Source organism: Emydura macquarii, unplaced genomic scaffold (assembly GCF_026122565.2).
Source record: "Emydura macquarii macquarii isolate MOO-44397 ecotype Brisbane River unplaced genomic scaffold, CSIRO-AGI_Emac_v2 contig_2422, whole genome shotgun sequence".
In the NCBI taxonomy this organism is placed as follows: domain Eukaryota; kingdom Metazoa; phylum Chordata; order Testudines; family Chelidae; genus Emydura; species Emydura macquarii.
In genome coordinates this window covers 37715228-37737809 of record NW_027132559.1, presented here as the reverse complement: position 1 = coordinate 37737809, position 22582 = coordinate 37715228, and the positions used below count along the sequence as shown (strand labels likewise).

The following is a 22582-nucleotide window of genomic DNA, read 5'->3' as shown; positions in this document are numbered from 1 at the left end:
CTAATCCTCCTCCAACCCATGCGGTTTTGGAAAGAACACGGGGAGGAAGATATCCTGGTTATAATGGAACTGGGACACCACCTTAGGCCGGGTGGGGTCTCAACTGCACCTTGTCTTTATAAAAGACGGTGTAGGGGGGCTCCGAGGTTAAGGCTCTTATCTCGGAGATCCTCCTAGCTGATGTAATGGCCACGAGGAAGGCTACCTTCCAAGGTAGGAGGAGCAGTGGGCATGTAGCCATGGGCTCAAATGGGGGTCCTGTTAGCCTGGCGAGGACCAGGTTCAAATCCCATGGAGGCACCGGGTCACGGACCTGCGGGTACAGCCTCTCCACCCCTTTGAGGAACCTAACTGACATTGGGTGAGAAAATAATGACCTCCCTTCCATCATCTGGTGGAAGGCTGAGATGGCCACCAGGTGCACCTTCAGGGAGGCCAGCGCTAGACCCTGGAGCTTGAGGTGGAGCAGATACTCCAGGAGCGCCTGTATTGGCGAGTAGCTTGGTGGGATGCCCCGGGACTCCGCCCAACAGGTAAACCGTTTCCACTTGGCCCAGTACACAACCTGAATGGAAGGTTTTCTGCTGCCCAGCAAAATCTGTTGGACCTGCGCCGAGCAGGCTCTCTCTCCCTCCGTCAGCCACAGAGTCTCCATGCTGTCAGGTGGAGGGAATCCAGGTCCAGGTGCACCAGGCAACCCTGGTCCTGGGAGAGCAGGTTGTAACGCCTCGGGAGTGGCACTGGCGGGGCGATGGAGAGTCTAGCAACATGCTGAACCAGTGTTGCCTTGGCCAGGCTGGGGCGATCAGAATGACGTCCGCTTTGTCTCTCTTGATTTTCAAGAGGGCTTTGGGCAGTAGCAGGATGGGGGGGAAACGCATACATGAGGGTCCCTTTCTAGTCTATGAAGAATGTGTCGGAGATGGAGCCCGGCTCACGACCCCAGAGCGAGCAGAACCTCGGGCACTTCCTGTTCCAGGATGACGCAAACAGGTCAAGTTGGGGAACACCCCACTTACGAAAGATAAAAGTTATCACCTCTGGGTGTAGCGACCAGTCGTGTCGGGGTAGAAACGACCTGCTGAGGCAGTCCACCTCGTCGTTCCTGACCCCGGGGAGGTGAGAGGAAGATATATAGAAGTCGTGCCTCACTGCAAAGTCCCAAAGTCGAATGGCCTCCTGGCAAAGGGCCGAGGAGTGCGCTCCCCCCTGCCTGTTCATATAGAACATGGCCACTGTGTTGTCCGTGAGGACCTGCACCATCCTGCCCCTCAGGAATCTGAGGAACACCTTGCAGGCCAGCCGGACTGCCCTGAGCTCCCGGATGTTAATATGGAGACTCTTCTCCTCCTCCGACCAGAGCCCCTGGGTGCTCAGGTCGCTGCTGATGTGGGCCCCCTACCCCACATCCGAAGCATCAGTAATGAGAGTGACCGATGGGGCCACATCTCAGAACGGAACCCCTCTCAGTTCAGGGAGGTCAGGACCTGTGTGGGGACCGTGACCACTCTGTTCAAGGAATGCCTGGCTGGTGCATACACCGAGGCTAACCACGCCTGGAGAGGCCTGAGTTTGAGACAAGCCAGCCATGTGTACAGGCCGCCATGTGTTCCAACAGCTGCAGGCAGTGCCTGGTTGTTGTCGTGGGAGACCTGTGGAGTTGGTCGATTATGGCGGCCATCGCCTCGAAGCAAGGCTGTGGGAGGAAGGCTCTGACCTGAGTGGCGTCCAGGGTGGCCCCGATGAAATCTATGTGCTGCACCGGGGTGAGTGGACTTCTGCTCGTTTATGAGCAGCCCCAGTCTGGTGCATGTCACGCAGGTGAGTGCCATGCTGTTCCTCACGTGGGCCCTGGACCTGCCCCGGATCAGCCAGTCATCCAGGTAGGGGAAGATCTAGACCCCTCTGCGGCGCAGGTGGGCCGCCATCACTGCCATGCATTTTGTAAAGACCCTGGGGGCAAATGAGAGGCCAAAGGGCAGAGCCGAGAATTGGTAATGGCAGCCAGCTACCATAAACCTGAGAAAGCGCCTGTGCCTGGGAAGGATGGAAATATGGAAGTACACATCCTTTAGATCGAGGGGGGCATACCAATCTCCTGGATCCAGAGTAGGGATAATGGAGGCTAGGGAAACCATGCAAAACCTGAGACGCCTGATGAACTTGTTCAGACGGCGGAGATCTAGTTTGGGTCTCAGGCCCCCTTTTGCCTTGGGGATGAGGAAATACCTGGAGTAGAATCCCCTCCCTATTTCCTGTGGAGGGACTGCTTCCACAGTCCCGAGGAGGAGGAGGGAATTCACCTCCTGCAAAAGGAGTTGCTCGTGAGAGGAGTCCCTGAAGAGGGACAGGGTGGGGGGAGGGTCCAGGGGGAAGGCCATGAACTGAAGGGCATATCCCCTGAGGACCCAGCGGTCTGATGTAATACTCTGCCACTCGGCGTAGTAGGGTCTGAGCTGATCCGCAAACGGAAGTAGTGGATCCACGAGAAGGGTATTGGAGCCACCCTCGGGCACACCATCAAAATTGTCGTTTGGCATTGGGCCCTTTAAAGGGTCCCTGCTGGGAAGCCGCAGATGACCCTGAGTGGTTGCAGCACCCAAATCCCCTATTTCTATCACGGCCCCTCCTGGGCTGAGAGGACCTGGGCGGCAACCTAGGGGGCGGTTGGGCCTGGCGCTGGGGCCAAGACTGGTGCCTCGAGGCCGGGGGGGGTATACAGGCCCAAAGACCGGAGTGTGGCCCTAGAATCTTTTAGGGCGTGCATCTTGTCATCCGTTTTATCGGAGAAGAGGCCTGCCCCATCAAAGGGCAGGTCCTGGATGGACTGCTGCACTTCCTGGGACAGCCCAGAAGACTGCAGCCACGAACACCGTTGCATGGCAATTGCAGAGGCCATGGTTCTGCTGGCAGTGTCCGCAGCATCACTGGCAGTCTGCAAAGCCACCCCTGCCACCGCGATGTCCTCCTCCAGAACCGTTGCAAAGTCCGCCACCTGGTCCTGGGGCAATCCCTCTGCGAACCTGTGCATGGAGTTCCAAAGGTTCAGACTGTAGTGGCCCAGGAGCGCTTGGTGGTTCGCAATCCGTAACTGTAGGGCCCTGGTGGAGTATACCTTGTGGCCAAATAGATCAAGTTTTTTATCATCTTTGTTCTTAGGCGTGGTGCTCTGGCCACCTTGCCTATCTCGTTGGTTGGCTGCATCAACCACCAGGGTCCCGGGGGCTGGGGGAGTGTAAAGGAATTCAAACCCCTTAGATGGCACATAGTATTTCTTCTTGGCGCCCTTGGAGGTGGGGGAAACTGAGGCAGGGGTTTGTCAGAGAGCCTCGGCCAGCTTAAGGACTCGCTCATGAACAGGCAGGGCCACTCTGGATGGTCCACCGATCCAGCCACCCCAAAGAGAGGGTCCTCCGCCTCAGAGAGCTCCTTCAGCTCGATACTCAGGTTGCTGGCCACCCTCTTAAGGAGTTCTTGATGTGCCCCGAAATCAGGGAGGGGCGCATTATGGTCCCTGGCGGCCGCCTCATCGGGGAAGAGGAGGAGGATTGTGGAAGGGGCCCCGTGGAGAGTCCCTCATCAGGGTCTGATTCCTCCTCCGGGTCTGATTCCTCCGCCAAGGAATGGCCCTTAGTCGGTTGGCAAAGTGGGGGGGGTACCGGGTGTGTTAATGAAAATGGGACAGATACAGTACGCAGTCCCATTTGTGCCCCCCATGGGCTCCAGTATGGCCACTGCCACGGTCCCTGTGGCCACCCCGGTGCCGGTATTGATGCCGGCTGCGGTGCCTCTGAGCAGGACTTGCCCTTGCGAGACCCCGAGCCACTAGAGCGGTGCCGGCGGCTCCTCCCCATCTTTGCCGGGGACCTGCCCCATGACGACGCCAACGAACTGAAGGAGCGTCGGTGCCGTCGTGAACAGTGCTGATGGGTAGGTGTGCGGCTCAACGAGCTGGAGGACGACGACCTCCGTCTCGGCGCCGAGGACTTCCAGTGTCGCTTCCCTTTCAGAGACCGGGAGCGGTGCCGTCCATGCCTCCTTGGTGCCGAGCCCGACTCCAAGAAGCGTGAGCAGTGACGAGGCGCGGTGGTCTGCGCTGTCGGTGCTGAGTCCTTCGGCACCAGGATCTGCCCTGGACTCCGTTCCAGGGATCGAAACCAGTGCTATGGAGGTGAAGGACTCTGTGCCGTGGTGAGGGAGCTGCGCAGATCGCATGAGGCAGATCTGGAACGGCATCGCCTCAAGCGCGAAACCTCTGGTGCCATGGACCTTCCTCGGTGCCGCGGTGAGGAGGAGCTCGACGACTCATAGTCGGAGCTGTGAGGGGAGCCGGCACACTCTACCCTCTCTGATGTCTGGGGGGAGACTTGGTCGTCGACTGCAGTTTCAACCACCCACCTGAGGCACCCAGCGTGGGTTTACCTTGGGACACCGGTCCCTGCACCCTCAGCCGAGGGGGGGATGGAGGCGTAGGCATGGCCATTAGGGCGCGTGCCGTGTGGAATGCCTCCGGCGTCAACCGTCCCTGCAGGGGCGCTCCCCCACCCCCAAGAGTCGGGGGAGGCTCCCCGTGCGGAGATGCAGGTGCCGGAATGGACTCAACGGGCCGTGGCTGGTGCATCTCCTGACTCAGCCCCGGCTGCGCAGGCAGTGCAGGGGAGTCCTGGCGCTCGGCGCCCTGGCGCTTCCTTTTCTTCGGCACCGGTGCCAGTGGAGCTCTCTGCACCGAGGTGCTGCTTGGTGCCGCAGGAGAACACGCCGCTTCAGAGTCCAGGCAGAGCGCAGCTTCCATTAAAATGGCCTTCAGCCGGATGTCCCTCTCCTTCTGAGTTTGCAGCTTGAAGACCTTACATATTTTACACTTCTCACGGTGATGCTATTCCCCCAGGCATTTGAGGCAGCGATCGTGGGGGTCGCTCACCAGCAAGAGTTTGCCGCAAGCGGCACAGGCTTTAAAACCTGGAAAGCCAGGCATGGCCTGACTCTAAGCCCCCAAGGGCACGTTCTATTCTAATGCTAAACTATCTATCCTTAACAACTACTTAACTACTAACAACAAGAAACAGTTCAAACGGGGAATGCTACTTGCTAGAAGGCAAGAGGTTCCAGTAACCGTCATGGGCGGAAAGAAGGAACTGAGGGCCCGCAGGGTTGGCGGTGCCTCGTATACCGCGGCATGAGCGCGGTACTCCAGGGGGCGCCTAGGCCGACCCTACGGGGTCTGCTAAGGGGAAAAAAGTTCCGTGAATCAGTGCACAGTGGCGTGCACTCACCTATATTAGAATGGATATGAGCAATCACTCGAAGTAGAAGTGACTACACTGCAGAGTTCAGTCAATTATGACCAAACTAAAGGTTGTCCAAAAACAAATTTCCCCTTAAAAGTCAGCCCTAGTTATTAGAATGAAATTTAAGTTTATTTAGAATAGGTAAATATTAAAATTACTTAGCATAAGATGTCTGAGGTGGCTGACTAGGCAGTCCTGAGCTTGCAGATTGAGGAACCGTGCCTTGGTTAAGAGAAGGAAGTTGCTCTTGGGGAAGATTATAGCCTTGAATATGGCCCATTTGCGCACTCCCTGCCACCAAATATGTACTACTTTGAGGCTGCCCAGGGTAAACCTGAAAAAAATTAGACAAAAGGTCAGAGATAAAATACAGGAACATATTGTTGCTACTTAGTTAATTGCCAAGTTCAGAATCTAAAGAAAAGTCACTCAAGTCTTTGTTCACAAAAAGTTGTGGATTTAAAAGCAACTTGGCTAATTTGCACTTTGCCATAATGTTTTAACAAACAGTAGAGAGTATTACAATTCTACCATAAATCTGCTCTTTCTCAAAAGGAAAGAGATTCCAGTACTTCAGTACTGCCAAATAGGACTTTCAGTCATCAACTGTAAAAAAAAAAAATGTTTAATTGTGGTAGTTCATAAAAATTACTGTAGTTTTTTCCCACTGAATGAAGTTAAATATTTAAACTATTTAACAGAGAACAGACAGTGTAGGATAGAGGCTCCCTAATTGTGATCCACCAATATGGTGCTGGCTTTCCTTTGCATGCAGCTGCTAAACAAAAATTCAAAGATAATATTTTCTTATTTTTAGCTAACAATATTTGCATGTAAGTAATTGCTGACGACTTCATTAGGATGCTATGTGAATGGGAGGGGAGGTGGCCTGCTAGAGACAATTCCTACTGGAAATAAAGGCATAAATTTACCGAGTGTAAATAGCCAACAGAATGGTTTACCATATATTAGGTTGATGTCCTTATATCAACTTTAGATGAGTTTCTAAAAATATATATTTTAGTTCAAAGAAGTTATTGGGCTTAGTGCAAGGATACCGAGGTAAAACTTTATAGTCTATGACCCTGTCTACACTTACCTCTGGGATTCGGTGGCAGTCGACGGGAGTTACGCAACCTATGCAAAAAAATTGCGTAACTCCCATCAACTTCTCTGCTCCTCCTCTGCGCGCCGTCTTCACTGCACTGCGCCACTTCTGAAAGTGGTCTTAGTACGTCGATTTCTGGATCGACTGAGTGGGTCTTCACTGACTGCTCAGTCAATCCAGAGAAATCGATCTGATGGCGGCGACTTTGCCGCTGTCTTGTAGCCATAGCCTATGTATGTAAAAGATCAGGCTAGTTGATCATAATGGTCTTAAGATCTATAAATCTGAGACATTCATTCTATTGACACAGTCCACACAGTGAAAGAGTGTAAGAACTCATCATTAAGGGAATGAAGGAAGGAGTTTTCCTAGCTTTAAGCCTTTATATTAGCTCCTCTCATTCCAAAAACTCCTGTATTTCTTCTGATGTTAGATGTGTGCCTGTTTGTATTACATCATTTGCTATAGATGTGAGCTGAACCTGATTACACGCAGATGCAGAGAGACAGGCTTTCTAATGAATTGTTCTAATGTCACTATGCAAAGAAAAGGCAGTGAGTCGGAAGACTGCAGGTAGATGGATGGGTATCATTAGGAAACTAAGAGAACCAATTCTGCCAGTAATGTTTACCCAAAAACTCTGGAGTGGGAAATAGAGGGTTTTTTTTAGCTGGCTCATATTTTTAAGACTTCATTAAAAAAGGAACCCCTCTCCCTAATGTTTAGGAAAGTCCTTAAAAGTGACCAAACACAAAAGGCAATTAAAAGATTGCACAGCTTGGAATACCTGACACCTCTGAATATTTTCATATACTGGAAAATAAAGTGGTAATTGTGTATTAGAAGAATTACAATCGTTTACTTGTTTATATGGACTTTAGAAATCTCCATGGTGTATGAACTGAATGAAAGTATGAACTATGAGAGCTACACATGACTGTCAAGTTTGGAGAATGAACAGAACCTTCTACCTTTGAGAGCCAAAAAACAGCAATGTTGTCATAAAAGGTGGCGTGTAGCATACATGTAGCTACATGCTGCAGGAAAAAACAGACTGTGTCCACACTACAGTGCATAGCTACATGTATCAGTGAAAAGCTCTGGCAAGGGAAAAGCTTCACCAGATCTCTGTTGCCAGAGCCTTTTATTGCGGTGAGAAAAGGTCCCAGCATCGGGATGCTGGCAGAGCATTTTCCACCGCTTCCCCCCTGCTGGAGCCTAACCCAGCTGCCTCCTCTCACCCGAGACTTCCCTTGCGGCCAGAGTCTTTTCCTGATGCAGGGGAAGGCTCTAACAGTGGGACACTATAATTTTAGACAAGTGTAGTGTAATGTAGTGTAGACAAGAAAGCGCAGCTTGCACATGTACAGAGCATGTAGGGTACATACTTGCATACATATACACACCCTTCAGATAAGTCTGTGCCTCACAGTCTACACTGCTATTTATAGCCATGCTGGGAGTCTATGTACTCTACATGATGTCAAAAGAAGCATGCAAATGTACCTTAAGTGTACTGCTACCTATGTACTCCTGTAATTAAAGAGCAACTTTTATACAGGCTTTTGAGCAAGGAAGATAATAGAAGAGGTTGTTTGTGATGGAAGGAATGTATGGCTGAACTTAAACTTTACTGTGTCAAGTTATTTCTTGGATTTAATGTGTAAAGGAATTGATGGCTTTACTTTTGTTCATTTTATTTTCACACTGGCACTTAAAGCACAGGATAAGCATATTTTTGTAAATGTTATATATTAAACAAAACAGAACTAAATTAAGTCAGAGTCTGTACTAGAAGATCTTTTCAAAGCCTGCAAATGAACATGGACAAGTTTAAAGGTTCTCTTTACTTTTGTTTTGTCTCTTACATAAACAGTGTTTTGTTTAAATACAACTATAATTTGTATTTGACTGCTAATGTTGGGAAAGAAGTACTATTTAGTTCTGGAGACAACAAAACACCCAACCCCTCGGGAAAAAAGATGAGGTGACGTTAACTGGTCTAAAAAGGTAAGTAGGGACATAAGGAAGAGGCTGTAGATTCTGACCATTGAAGGTATCACAGAAAACAGATAAGGGTCACTGCTTGCATAAAATATGCACTCAAACATTAGGGATTCCAAGATTCTGTGATCTGGTGATTTTAAAAGTTACTATATATTCATTTTACTGCTGTAAGACAATAGCATTTTTTCCTCATAGCGCCTAACTTTGTACAACGATTAGTCATAGTGCATCACTGATAACGTATAAGGCAAGTTATAAATAATCAGTTCAAAAACACACAACACCCTCAGGTCTTTAAATCAAGTATTTACCTGAGAGCCAGAAACACCAGAAGACTGCATATAATACTGTTGGTTTGGTAGTTTTGCATACATGGAATACATTGGGTCTTCATTCATCAACTTGGTATATAATGAGAGAGCCTCCATCACCTTAACATTGAGCTCTGAAAGTTCTGAATGTTTCCTGGAATAATAAATAATATTTTAATTCAATCTGAATTTCTCTTTTATAAAAATATCCTCATATATCACCTATTATCTTCTATGGCTTACTGTATATTTTAGCCATTTATATTAAATTGGATAATACAGCCCATCTTTATATGATTAGGTACCATAGCAAATTAATCTTACTGCATGAAAAGTGATGCCCTAGACACATTGATCAAGTGTTATAACTTTGGCTAGTAGTCAGAAAAAATATTAATTCTTCATCAAATAGACAAGCAAGAGATTTTAAGTAGTTACTCCTGAGTACAGGCCGGAGATAGGATATTTCAGAATTCTCAAGTTAGTAAAAAAATCATTCACACTAAAATTACTAGCACTCACTCCTTTTGAGAGAAAATCCCTTCAGTCATCTTCTCATGAAGGACACTGCTATTATTTATTATTTACATTATCATAGTGCCTAGGAACCATAGTCATGGAGTAGGACTTATTACATGAACTTTCTCTGGCACATATTACATTGAAATAATGTAAACAATTGGTACTTTTGCTATTATTTCAAAAGAGTCCGACCACTAAAAATCAATATCAGCATATATATGTACTTTCTTACCTGTCAATATCTTCCAGCTTTTCATCAATAAGAGGTCCCATTTGGTGGCATATTGCTAGGAGATAATTAAACATATATAATCAGAATAATGAAGATTTCAGGTGTTTGTACTGAAAGTCAGAAAGAAATCATTGTTGCAAGTGCTTTTTTTTTTTTTTTTAAAAAAGCAACTTGAAATATTCAGATGTCAAAAGAAATTTCCATGATCATAAATAAAATTTAACTTGTGATTCACAAAAGCTAGAGTAAAAGTTGGTTATGGACCTTTTTTTTATTAATGTTTGAGGCCTAGCTTCTCCAAGTTAGATTTTGCAAACTGGGAAGCAACAAACCCAGAAGAAATCCCTCCCTCCCTCTTACATTTTCGAGGAAGTGGAATAACTCAAGAAGCTTTTGCAGTTCTCTCTGCTCCTTCACAGCACTGCAATCCTGGAATTCGTATCAAGAAGGCAATTCTGATGATGATCAATAGATATTAGTAGACTGTTGCAAAAAAAATAATACCTAGCTCTTATCATTTTTCACAACTAGATCTCAAAAGCACTTTACAAAGGAGGTAAATATCATTTATCACCATTTTACAGATGAAGGAAATGAGGAACAGAGAGGTGAAGTCACTTGCCCAAGGTAATCCAGCAGGCCAGTGGCAGAGAAAATTAGTCACTAGCCTCTGACTTTCTATAAATATACCAAGTTACTTTTGCAAATTTAAAAAAGAATGGTTACCTACAGTAACTATGGATCTTCAAGATGTGTTGTATTCACAGATTCCACTCTTGGTGTAAGTGAGCCCCAGATGCATGAGATAAGATTCTTTTGGCTAGTAGTGTCCATTGGGGCCATGTCTGCATGTATGACCTCAGACCCTATTCCTCCCACCCAGACAAGGGCATAAAGAGCAGAGCAGGCCCAGTCCCTGAGTTTCTCCACCCACACAGAATCCCAGAGCAGTACAATTCCATAAATAGTGGGGAAGGAGGATGAGTCATGCAATTTATGTGGACAACAACATGTCTCAAAGAACCACAGTCACTGTCAGGGAAGTAACTATTCTTCCTTCAAGTGATTGTCCATTCTTGGTGACTAACAGCAGGTATCTGTTTTCCTGGAGGTAGGTAACAAGAGTCCTACTTAAACAATGACTGCAGGACAGCCCAACCATAGTGGGCATCTGATCTGGAAATCTTTATTAAAAAAAAACTTCTTGTAAAAGTGTGGCTTTTGCTCCATGTTGCTGTGCTACAGATTTCAAAAAAAGGGATATACTTCAAAAAGGCAGCAGAGGCTGCTTGGCTAGGTGGATCTAACCTGGCTAATTCATAATGTGTCCTGTTATAGTTGGGGACCCACTTAGATAATCTCAGAAGACACCGTCTGACTCATAAGCCTCTCTGCAAAGGCTACAAACAATCTAGATGTATTCCTGAATGATTTTGTCCTGTCACTGTAAAAAGACAGTGACCTTACTACACTATGTGCACAAAGTTTAGCTTCCCCTACCATTGACTGAGGCTTGGGGAAGAAAACTGCGGAGACAAGTACGTTGGTTCACATAGAATTCTGAAACATTCTTGGGCAGGAACTTGGGATGAGGACAGAGTAACCTTGTTTTTATGAAATGCTGTAAAGAATATCTAAGGGGTACCTACCATGAGGGCCTGAATTCCCCTACCCTCTGACCTGATGTAATGGCCACTAAAATGCTGTCTTCATAGATAAGTGGTTCAGGCACTTATTACTAAGAGTTCAAAGGTGGAGGTGGGGGAGACACCTATCAACTATACTGAAGTCTCTAGAGCAAGGAGTCTCCCAAACTGGGAGAAAAAACATGAATGAGGTCCTTAAAGAACCTTATTAGTGAAGGGAATGAAAACACAGTATTACCCTTGGATGGAACGGTGATGTGCAGACATGAACCTGGATAGATGAACAGAGCTGATGGAAAATCCAGACTGTTTCAGGACTAGTAAACACTCCAATATTGCTGAAATGATTGTCAAGGGAGACAGCTAGTGCAGAGATGCATAAATAGGAAACCTCTTCTATTTAGCTTTATAAATGCATAGGATGAGGTTTTCCTTTTTTGGAGCAGAATGTTCTGAATTTCAGCTGAACAACTTTCTTCAGTGAATGTCATCTAGCTAACATCCAGGCTGCCAGATGTAAGATTTTGCATCTGGATACAGCCATTGTCCTGTGAGACTGTCAGTCAGGAACAGCAGGTAAGATGGCTGTGCAAAAAAGGTCATCAGATCCAACTGCCAGAACCACCCAGCCCACATTGGGACTATCAATCGTTAGTCCTGCATCTCGCCTCACTTGTTTTTCTGGTATCGTATCCCCAATTGTGAAAAATTTTCTACAGGACTGAGCCTTTCACAGACCCCTTGCAGTTGTCTGAGAACTGTCTGTTGAGTTTATCTGGAAACGTGTTCAGAAGGCTAGAAAGGCTAGAGCCACTGGTGTGATTTGATTTACAGTGCACCAACTCCTGAGTTGCATGACTTCCTCACAGAGTGGGGATGATCTCACTCCCCCTCGTCTGCTGACATAACGCACAGCTGTGGTTTTGTCTGTCAGTAATTGGATTATGGATGCTAGGAGAAGAGAGAGGAATGCTTTGCCCAGGCAGATGGCTCTGAACTCTAGGGCATTTATGAATTTGAAGGTGAACTACATGAACCCCATCACCATTCTTGGTAGGCAAAGGTGCAGAGTTTTACCACCAGCTGAACGAGGAGAGGACTTCTTGTGAGATTGTGATCATCATGTCCAGGTATGTACCTGTTTGTATGTACACCAATTGCAAACCATCCACGCATATAGGGTAGGTGAAGTGCATGACGCCATGTGTCTCAGCAGTCTCAGCTGATTACAATGATGTTATTGAATGAGCTTGAAGTTGGTTGATGAGGTTCACTATAGTTTAGAATCTTTCCTGTGGAAGGCAAGGTCTTGCTGACTTAGAATATAATACTGCTATTATGAACTCTATGCTTCTAGTTGGAGTAAGTATGGAGTTCCCTGTTACTTTGAGGCCCAGAGAGAAGAGCTTTAAGGTTATATGAATCGAGTTGGTCACCTGTTGATGTGATCTTCCTCATGACATCAGCCAGCTGGCTCGCATCTCCTTTAATGAGCTGCCACAACAGTCAAAGACTTGCTGTACAATCTTGGTGCAATGTAAAGACCTTAGGGAAGGACCCAGCAGGAAAGATGCTCTTACCTGAAATCTGAGGTATCTTCTATAGGCTGGATGAATGAATGTGGAGATAAGCATCTTGCAGGTCAAGAGCAATGAACAGTCTTGAGGACCTTACAACAGAATTATGGAAGCTAGTCACTATCCTGAATTTGAAACAGAGGATGAATCTGAGATGTCAAAGGTCCATGATGGAATGTAAACTCCCTCTCTTCTCTGGGATGAGAAAATGGGAATAAAATCCCTCAGTCCCTAAATTTTAAGGGCATCTTCTCTACTGCTTCCAGTTGTAGAAGGCAGTCTATTTCTTGCTTTAATAGTATCTTCTGAGAAGAGCCACTGAAAAGAGACAGGAGAGTGGGGAGAAAAAGGTAGAAAGGGATTGGAACTCTTATCATTTCCAGCCTAGGATTCTTGAAAATAAGAGGCATCTACCAAAGGGGTAGGAAGAAAAAGATCCTTGAGTGGTTCTGTCAGGCTCCTGACATTGGCATCAAATCTGCCACCTGGTGGAAGCCACAGATTATGGGGCAGCAAAGAATGAGGCAATAGATTATGTGTGATGGAGTCTCTGTTTCGTCATTGGCAGCAACAAGGTCCCCTGGGGACTGACGATAGTTTCAGATAGAAAAAGAAGGCTGCTTGAAGGAAGATTGTTGATGTGCTTGTTCTCTCCATGGGCTGGAACACAGAGGCTCAAATAACACAGTCACTCTTGGATGGCCTGAAACAGACCTAGAATTAAAATGTTCATTGCCACCAAATGGAAGATCCTCAATTGTTGTTTCGACCTCCTTGGATATACCTGAGTACTGGAGTCAGAAAACCTCCCCACCCCCACATTGCTACTACTATGACCATATTACATGCTGTGATGTCAGATGCACAAGATTTTAAGGAAATCAACTGTCCATGTCATAAGAGTCTTCCTCTTCTCTTGATATTTCTTTGGAAGATTATGTACAAACCAAGACAAAGGGTTTGTCTACACTTCATGGCTCCGTCGTTGCAAGATGCACAATTTACTTTAAAGTAAAGTAACGTATCTGAAGTCAATGTACCTTGCATCAAGTAACTGCGCTGTCTTTGCTATGTTGTCTATAGCTCTCCCATCGACATAGCTTACGCTTCTTGTTCTGGTGGAGTACCAGAGTCGACTGGATAAGTGCTCAGCAACCAATTGAGTACATTTCACCAGACTTGCACAATCGATGTCGCTGCATCAATGGCTGCAGCACTGAGAGCAGCCTAGTGAAGACAAGCCCAAAGTATCCCAGTTTAAGTAGAATACTCAAAAAGATGGGGCCTGACAGCTAGCCACCTGTATCTGGAAGATGGTCTACAAGAATATCTTATGCCAACATAAGTCTAATTTCTTTAGATTCTTCTCTCAATGTGGATTTGGGAAGGTCCCTGTTTTGACCTTTCTGGAGAGCAACCACTACATAGAACTGAATGGGATCAGATACCTTAGGAGAGACTTAATAGCCCCATCAGCTTGTTTTGTGGCTTGGATGGACGCTATTGTGTACCACTGGTTTTTGCAGACTTTAACAGTGCCTCATTTGGCATGGGGAGCCTGCCATGTGTAGAAGGTTGTAAGATGTATTTAAGTTTGTGGTTTTGCCTAAACCACCTCCAGTGATATATTCCAGATTATCTGTCATGTGCCTAATGAGGTATTGGAACACTGTGAAGTCATCCACTGAGGCTACTTCCACAGATGTAGAAGGGTTCATTGCCTCATCTGGGGAGGAAAGTTGCATAGGGGACTAGGTATTCTTCTCCTTGGCATTTGATGCTCTTCCTCATTTTCCTCTTCCTGCCTTTCCAGGATTTAAGGCTGCACTAGTTGGAAACATTGAGAGGTGGAGAGGGAGGTGCTACCAACAGGACTGAGCCTATGATTTCCAGGCCTCTTCCTGTTACTTCTCATGAAATCTTTTTTAGAATTCTTTTCTGACTCCCACTGTGCTACCCAAGAAGAAGAACGTGGATGGGTGGGACATGAGTCCCTGCTGTGTCTAGACGAGAAAGAAAAGGAAGAAGTGTATCCCAAAACCCATTCTACTTGGAGTACCCTGCCTTTGAAGAGGAGATGTTGGTACTGGGAATATCACCTTAACTTGATTTACCAATAATTCAGAAGCTGGTTGCTTGGATATCACCACCCTCCATCCTGCAAAAAAGAGGTGACCCCAGTACCGGACCCACAGTTAAGTCACTCAGTGCAGTGTTTACTTGGGTGCTGGGCCACCCAGGAGTCCAGGTGCCAAGAGAGATACAAACTGAAAATTTAGGGGAGCTGTCTTGACAATCAGTAGCAGGACACATCAGGAGGCTTTGCCTTATCAGGCTTCTGGCCCTTCAGAGGCTGAGCCTGAAGTCCACCATAGTGGAATGCAGGTGGACAATTATTCAAAAAAGAAAAAAGCTTATTTACCTTCAAGATGAAGCAGCTCTGGGAGGTCTGGCTGATCATCAGTTGGATCTGCACTTTGTAACATCTGTAACAGTTGGTCCATTTTATCCTATAATGAAAATAAGTGCGTCAGTATGTGAAAAGAATTGCTGGGTTTTACACACTGGATTCTGTAAAATTGTTATAATGCAATATTCCTTTTATTCTTCCCATCACCCCAAACTGTACACTGACTTTCTTATCCTCTAGGATAGGAACTCTATCAGCACTAACAACATGCTTAGTTTCTGCAGATATGAATAACAGTATAAGCTTTTATGTAAGGTTTTCATCACCAATAATGGTAATTGTCACAGGGCCAAACATGTCCCCTCCAAAAAAAACAAAAAACCCCAAGCAAGAATGCTCAATTTACACTCCTGAAAGAGTTATTTTAAGAAGTTTCTGAGTTTCTTATTTCCCAGGAAAGAGTTACCCATCTGAAAGTTTCAACTGCACACAAACCAAATGTAGCTTTAAAAGAAAGTCAGAAGAGAATTAAAAAGGATAAGCAATGAATATGACAAAAATGTTTTAACGTGAAAAGTATAAAATCCCTCATATATAAAAGTCATTCCTCAGAATTTTATTTTATAAGCAGCTTCTACTTTTCATTCTACTTCAATAACATAAGCAATGCTACCACCTAGTGGGATATGTGTGTAAGTAGCTACAACGTGCATATGAGTTTGTTAAAAGAAATACATAAACATAGTTTCAACTCTATTCATTAAAAAATTAAGCCATTATTTGAAAGTGTAAGTAGAGATCTATAAGCACCTAAACAAAGTATTTATAAACATATAGGAAGAGATGAAGTTTTCATAATGTTGGCATGGGCCTTGTTCCATTTAATTACTTTTGATTAACTGATTTCAGATTTAATCCATTTATACAGGAACCCAGAAGAGAAGACTGAGTACAAAATCTTTGAAAAAATTAGAATTATGGTTTAGCTTAGTAGTGTCACCCAAGGTGTCAATGTTACAGAAATTTGTATTTAATACAAATTGAAAATGTGTTTCTCCAACAGCTTTCCCTCCCTCCCCCCAAGGAACGGAGAAAGCTAAGAGCAAAGCAGGTTCTGAGGTGCTTGGCCTTAATGGCCTTGTCTTGATGGGCACAAAGGTGTGTGTTTCAATCATGTTAGTTCATTACAACTGAAAAGCTCCATTACGATGTAGTATAACATGCTGGAAGCCACGTCAACTGTGTTAAGCTCACTCAATTTAAAAAACACACCTTTTTTGTCCATCAAGGCACATTCTAAAGGGAAGGCAGCATGTAGTGAGACAGCAAAAGGCTGGAAGCACACAGTCTTCACAAGAGCAGAAGGGCAAAGGAACAAGAAAGCAGCTCAACAACAGCACAGCAGAGAAGATGCAACAGCAGTTGGGGCTCCCAGGAGAGAGAGGGATGGCTTCTACTACAAAAAAGAGGGGCAGCAGAGGCAGGGGCCCCAGAGAATTAGGGAGAGGCTGCAACTGATTTTAGGAGAGTTGTAGGGCCTCAATACCTTAAATTTAGGGAAGGGGCAGCTCAGGCGCAGAAGGAAGGGATTTGGAAAAGTGAGGGTATTCCTGAAGAAGAGAGAAAGAGAAGGAAGGAAGGAAAGATCCGGGACCAATGTGTGTTCTTGAGAATAAGGGGGAGGTGCTGAGGGAAAGATGGCCTGAATCCTTGATACTGCTTATGAGGAGGAAAGACTGAGGGTTCCTGTGTAAGGAAAGAAAAAGTTCTTCCATGGATTGGGGCAGATGGCAGTGTTTATACAGGGGACATGCTGGAGAAGAGGGCCAAGATAGGGTGTTTCTTTGAGATGATGGGGCAATAAAAGCAGAAATGGGAAAAGGAAGCCACTACTCCATGCCCAGATGGTGCTCTGAAAGTGGATCTGCAGTCTGAACCTATAGTTTGGTGCTAGGAACCAAGATGGAAGCTGTTCCCAATTCAATTTCATAAGAACATAGAGAAGTGAATGGAGAAAAAAATGCCTGCAGAAGTTAAAAAAATGGGAACTCTGAAGTGCCCCTCCTCTTCTAGATTTTGCTCCCCTTGATATTTTGGAATATTTTTAGCCTTTGGACTGAGATGTTTGGACACTGTTGGTTTAGTTATACTAAATGTTAAAATCAATATTTTTATTGTACGTACTTCATCAATACAAACTGGTTCAGGCTCAGGTTCTATTGTCTCTACTTGAACTTCATCACTGAACTGTACTGTTTTCTTCTCCGTTTTCACTGTAAAATACATGGACTTTTTAAAAAAAGTCATTCTCAACTGCAAAAATAAAATTTTATGCTGAAAACAGTTTGTTTGCCATTTAAAGTATTTGGAGGTTGAAACGTTGTAATAACTTAAAACTGAAAAAAGAAACAAAGTTTAAGCAATTATAATATTTGTTTTCTGAAAAACAAAACTTCACCGCCCGACACATTTCGTTTTGTAATCTTATTACTAAATTCTAAAGACAAGGGTCAGCCACTTTTGAAGATAGGATTTAGGTGCTTCTGAAAATTTTACCCAAGGCCTTTTTTAGGAGCTGGGCCTTCCTCCAAGTGAAAGTAAACAGATACCTAGATGTTAAAGTGCAGGGGAAAATTCTTGTTTCATGAATAATTTCTTGGAAACAATAAGCCATATTTTATAAATAGATCAATATAGATATAGCTATATAAAATAAGATGGTAGCACCAACTATTTAGGTTGCTGACGTGCGTGTGAGCATGCATGTGCACATGCATACCTTAAAAAAATATTTCTTGGTTACATCCACTCCCATCTCAACATAAGTTTGTTAAAGGTAACAGAAGTACCCAACCTAACACACCCACCAATAAGTCTAATGAAAAATTCAATCAGATTTAAAGTTATAATTTGTCACCATGAAAGCCATATTGAATATTTATTCTTTTTACTTAAGCGCATAAAGGTCAGACTGAAGGATATGTTATTTCTGTTAAAAGAAACTGATGCAACAAACTGTTCCTTTCATTCAGCACATATCCACCAATCCTATAGTTTTGTGAAGGAGTCAGAGCAGAACTAACAGGGTGTTAGTTAAAAAAAGCAACTTTGCAAATAAGAGTGTTACGGTTGGTTTATTTTTATCTTTAACTTCAGCCACAGCACTGAACTGTTTCCAACTGACAGCTGCATCTTAGGATTCTTAGAGGTACAATGTAAAATGTTTGAAGTTAGGTGTATTGGAAGCAATGGCCAATTTGCAGATTTCCTTTGCTGAAGCTCTAGACTTTTCTACTTCCAACCCAGTCATTGCCCCAGTAAACGTTATATTTTTTGGTAGGATCAATGACCCTTCATAGAATAGTTCTCTACAGGTAGATACCACTGCTGTTTGCAGGGATGCAGCAGAGGATCCTTTGTTCCACTTAACTGCTGTATCTCTAACTTTATAAATGATGTACGAAGTAGAATAATTTGGGTATGCTTTAATGAAAATGTGTGAAGGGAAATTGTCTATCTTGGAGAGCCTTATTACAAAAGTAAGCTCCGAGTCCTGATATGGCATCAGAGCTGTACCAGCCTCTGCAGAATTATCTGGGGAGGAAGTGTTGCATGCCCTGCTCCGCCCTCCACTCACATTATTGCATGGCTGTAAGATCCTGACTCCTATCGTCTTCTATTTGTAGGGTCCCCAGCTACTAGTACATGCATTTTATAGCAGAGAAGTTCCTCTTTGGCAGCTGAGAATCCCATGCTAACTGCTGAAATTGCCTACTTGTATCTTAGAGCAGAACACTTTGGTGGCAAGTTTGTCAGTGGACAAGAATTTACAAGTCCCTTAGTGAAGTGACAGGTAACATGAACAGTCATATCTACACTGACCTAGACATAGACGAGAACATTAGGATTGGCGGCTCTATGCTGAGTTTTATTGAGATTATTATTATTTTGCTTGGAATAGATTCAGCACTGTTTATTTCTCATTTTTAATGGTGCGTTGACCACTGTATGCACAGACCAAAGATATCAAAACATTGTGATGTATAAATATTCTTCAGTTTGAACATAGTCTTACTCACTCATTTCTGGTTCAGCAGTAAGGTCAGCTGTTACAAAATTAGAGGGAAATAATCCTATCCTTTGGTGAGTTTCACCTTTCCACCAGTTCGCATCACTAAAGATTTAAAAACAGTTATCATGTAAAATGTTCTACATTACAGCATAATTTAAGTAAAAATGTGAGACATTTAATTAAAAATATTCAACATGCAAATAAATTAACTTAAACGTGGGGCTCCAACATATTGTCCGAATATTGAGTACGAGCATGTCTGATATTTCCAGAAACTTTTTATGGACTTTGTGTGCCTCTCTTTTTTCACAATATCCTGTTAGAAACTTGAAGATAAGAATTTAGCAAGAATCCAAAAGGGATTGTATATTTACATAAAAACATCCATAATTATATTAAGGATTAAAGGATTAAAAGTTTCCGAATATGAAGGTTTCTATCCCTCTGAAAGATAGAAGTCAACCCCCAAATGACATGGATTAGGAAGAAACTTTTCCTATGGGCAGGTTATTCTTCACAGCTTGATGCAGTATTTCTTGCACCTTCCTCTGAATCAGCTGGTAACGGACACTGCCAGAGACAGGATACTGGACTGAAAGGGCCAATGGTCTAACCTGGTATGACAGTTCTGACATTTAAGTTTATCTACTAATTTTGAGCTTCTGTATTAAAGACTTGGATCCTGCAAAGTGCTAGATAATGACAATGGGAGCTGAAGGCAACTGGCACCTTGCAGGATAATACGCTAAACTGATGGGCAGGAAGCCAGGTATTTTGTTGACTGAGTACTTCAGAAACCAAAAAGATAGTCTTTGGTCCACACACATGTGCATGCATGCGTGCGTGCATGTTAGTTAATTAGCCGAACCTTTGTGTGTTCCATTATTTCTTCTTTATGGAAAGGCTTTGTTTATATAGTTGATCTGCAACATTTTAAAGAAAATAGAACTTTCCAGCCTTCATATAAACAGCAAAATTATAAAATAAATACAGGGAATTTTCAGTTGGTATTCCTGTGTAGCCATGGCTTGATATAAGTAAGTAACTTGCTTCTTCTCTCAGTGGGCATCATAGGGAAGGTGAATGGAAGGTAAAATTGTAAATAGGGGCTTGACAAATAGTATGCTGGAATCAGGATGTCTGTGCTACCTAAGATAAGAAGCAACACCCTGATGCTAAAGACTATGGACAACATAAACCTGAAATGTAAAGACCAGATTCCATGTGAACAGCACATGGACAGAGCATGCTGTACAGAGACTGGTTCCTGCAAAGTAACCAATCCAATTAAAAATGTGTGATTTAATGTATAGCCAGTGCAATGTAATGTATATATGTATAGGAAGAGCTTGTCTGTGTAACTTTGGAAGTGTGGTATGCCCTATACCGACCCCCTGCATTTGAATCTGATCAACTCAGCGTAGCTTTGCTGTTGCCAAATAAAGGAACCTGAGTAATGAAATCCAGAGTTGAACTGAGTGTTTTGGATCCCAGAGAACTAGATGAAGTGTTCTCGCAAAATTGGACTCAGTGTTCTGGATAAGCAAAGTGGAAAAGGTCTCGGAGGAAATCCTAACACACAGTTTTTGGGGAGGTTTTTTTTACTCTCCATATGCAGCCTCACTATGACAGACTTTCTGCATTGCCAAGAGGTTCCAGCACAGTCACTTGAGAAAGAAAGGTATGTCTGTTTTTATTTAATATTGAGCTGTTAGTTAGGGTTTACTATTTAAACAATACCAATAGAGGCAAAGGGGATTCCTTGTGATTAATAACTGGCTTGAAAAACTTCATAATTTGAGGCAGAGGCCTTTGTTGGCACTAAACCAATCTGTAAAATGTTTTTGTTTAGTTATCATTGCTGTACATATTCTTAGAGAATATACAGACAATTTTTTAAAATATGAATTAGACAGCCAGTCATTAGCGTCTCATCTATTGTTTCCAACTAAGTGGCAAGATTCAAGTGTATTTTTTAAAATGGACAATGCTGTTTCAGTGATATGTACTTGGCATTTTTAATAGAATCAGTGCCCTGTACATTAGCCAGTTTTTAAAATCTCATTGTTCCATTCAACTTGGGCTAGGTCCCTACTTAAAAGTTTTAGCAGCATAGCTATGTAGATTAGCGTTGTTTAAAAAACAAACAAAAAACCAAAATAAAACACACACAACATAGCTAAGCCAGCAAAAGCCCTAGTGTAGAGACAGTTATACCAGCAAAAAAGTACTTTTACTGGTGTAGCTTATTCCAGATTGGTGAGAAAAATAAGCTATACCTGCAAAAGCACTTTTTTGCTACTCAACACTAAGAGGACTCAACAACATCAGCAAAATGTTAAAGTGTAGGTTAGGGCTTACTGTATCAAGAATAAAAGAAAAATCTTCGAATACAGCTCAATATTTAACAGAAACAGATTTACCTTCTCTCTAGTATCCTGTATGCTCCTGCACTTTTCAGTGGTGGTATTCCTACAGCAGACCATATACAACAGATAGGATGTCTAAGGGAGAATTGACTATGATCATAATTTGTGAATTATGCGATTTGTGAACCTAGAAAGCAAGAAATTGTAGAACAATTGAAAATTTTGAAAAGCCTACTAGCTAGATCAGCAGTAGAAATGCCAAATAAATGGAAAGGAAGCAGAAGGGCAGTTACCCAAGGAGCTTTGAGGATAAGTTGTTAGTGTTTGGATAAAAATGAAACCAGACACTCTGGTTAGAAAGCAAATGAACCCGGGAGAAGAAGAAGAGTTACTTGTTGCTCTAAGAGTTAAAATAAGAATTAAAAATAAATGCTGCTGATGGATAGTACCACTTAATTTTGGACATTTAAATTTTTAATGACAAGAGAATAAGGTGTTTAGAACAGGGACTGTGTTATGTTTGTACTTCACATAGCACAATAGAGCCCTGATCCTGCTCAGGGCCTCTAGAAGATGCTACCATAGTATAAATATGAAATAGTCAAACAGTTCTAACAATTACTATTCATTAGCACTTACATCATCCTTGGAAAATTTAAATTTGTATATAATAAAAACGTTTTTACTAAACAAACTGGAAAATATCCAAGAACTTTGAAACAGGTAAGTCCTGGATCTATTTCTTCCTCAGAACAAGGTATACAAATATAATAATTAAAGCAACCCAAATACAAGAAACTGATTAAGGAAAATCCAATCCAATCCTGAGAAACAATACACCTTCAAAAGAGGAATAAAAGCTTACCAGCATTGGAGTAGTGCAAAAATTATTATACATGATCACAATATAGATTATATTGACTAGTGTTGTCAAAAATGTAACTACAGAGTTTGAGGATTTAGTATATTTTTTAATATCTAATTCAATATTTATCACAGAAATGTACTTCTAGCATGTATTACTTGAGGACATATATGTA

At 43.4% G+C, this 22582-nt stretch overlaps 1 protein-coding gene across 1 annotated transcript in view; it reads right to left on the bottom strand.

Annotated features, from left to right (window-relative positions):
• The window catches only part of STAM (signal transducing adaptor molecule), a 73648-nt gene that overhangs the window by 7560 nt on the left and 43506 nt on the right, over window positions 1-22582 (bottom strand). Inside the window, exons 8-13 of the mRNA XM_067562313.1 lie at window positions 19181-19275; window positions 17286-17374; window positions 15114-15201; window positions 9469-9523; window positions 8715-8868; window positions 5447-5622 (exon numbers count right to left, since the gene is read on the bottom strand). Of these exons, the coding sequence (XP_067418414.1) occupies window positions 5447-5622; window positions 8715-8868; window positions 9469-9523; window positions 15114-15201; window positions 17286-17374; window positions 19181-19275 (657 nt within the window). The remainder of the gene's footprint in view (window positions 1-5446; window positions 5623-8714; window positions 8869-9468; window positions 9524-15113; window positions 15202-17285; window positions 17375-19180; window positions 19276-22582) is intronic.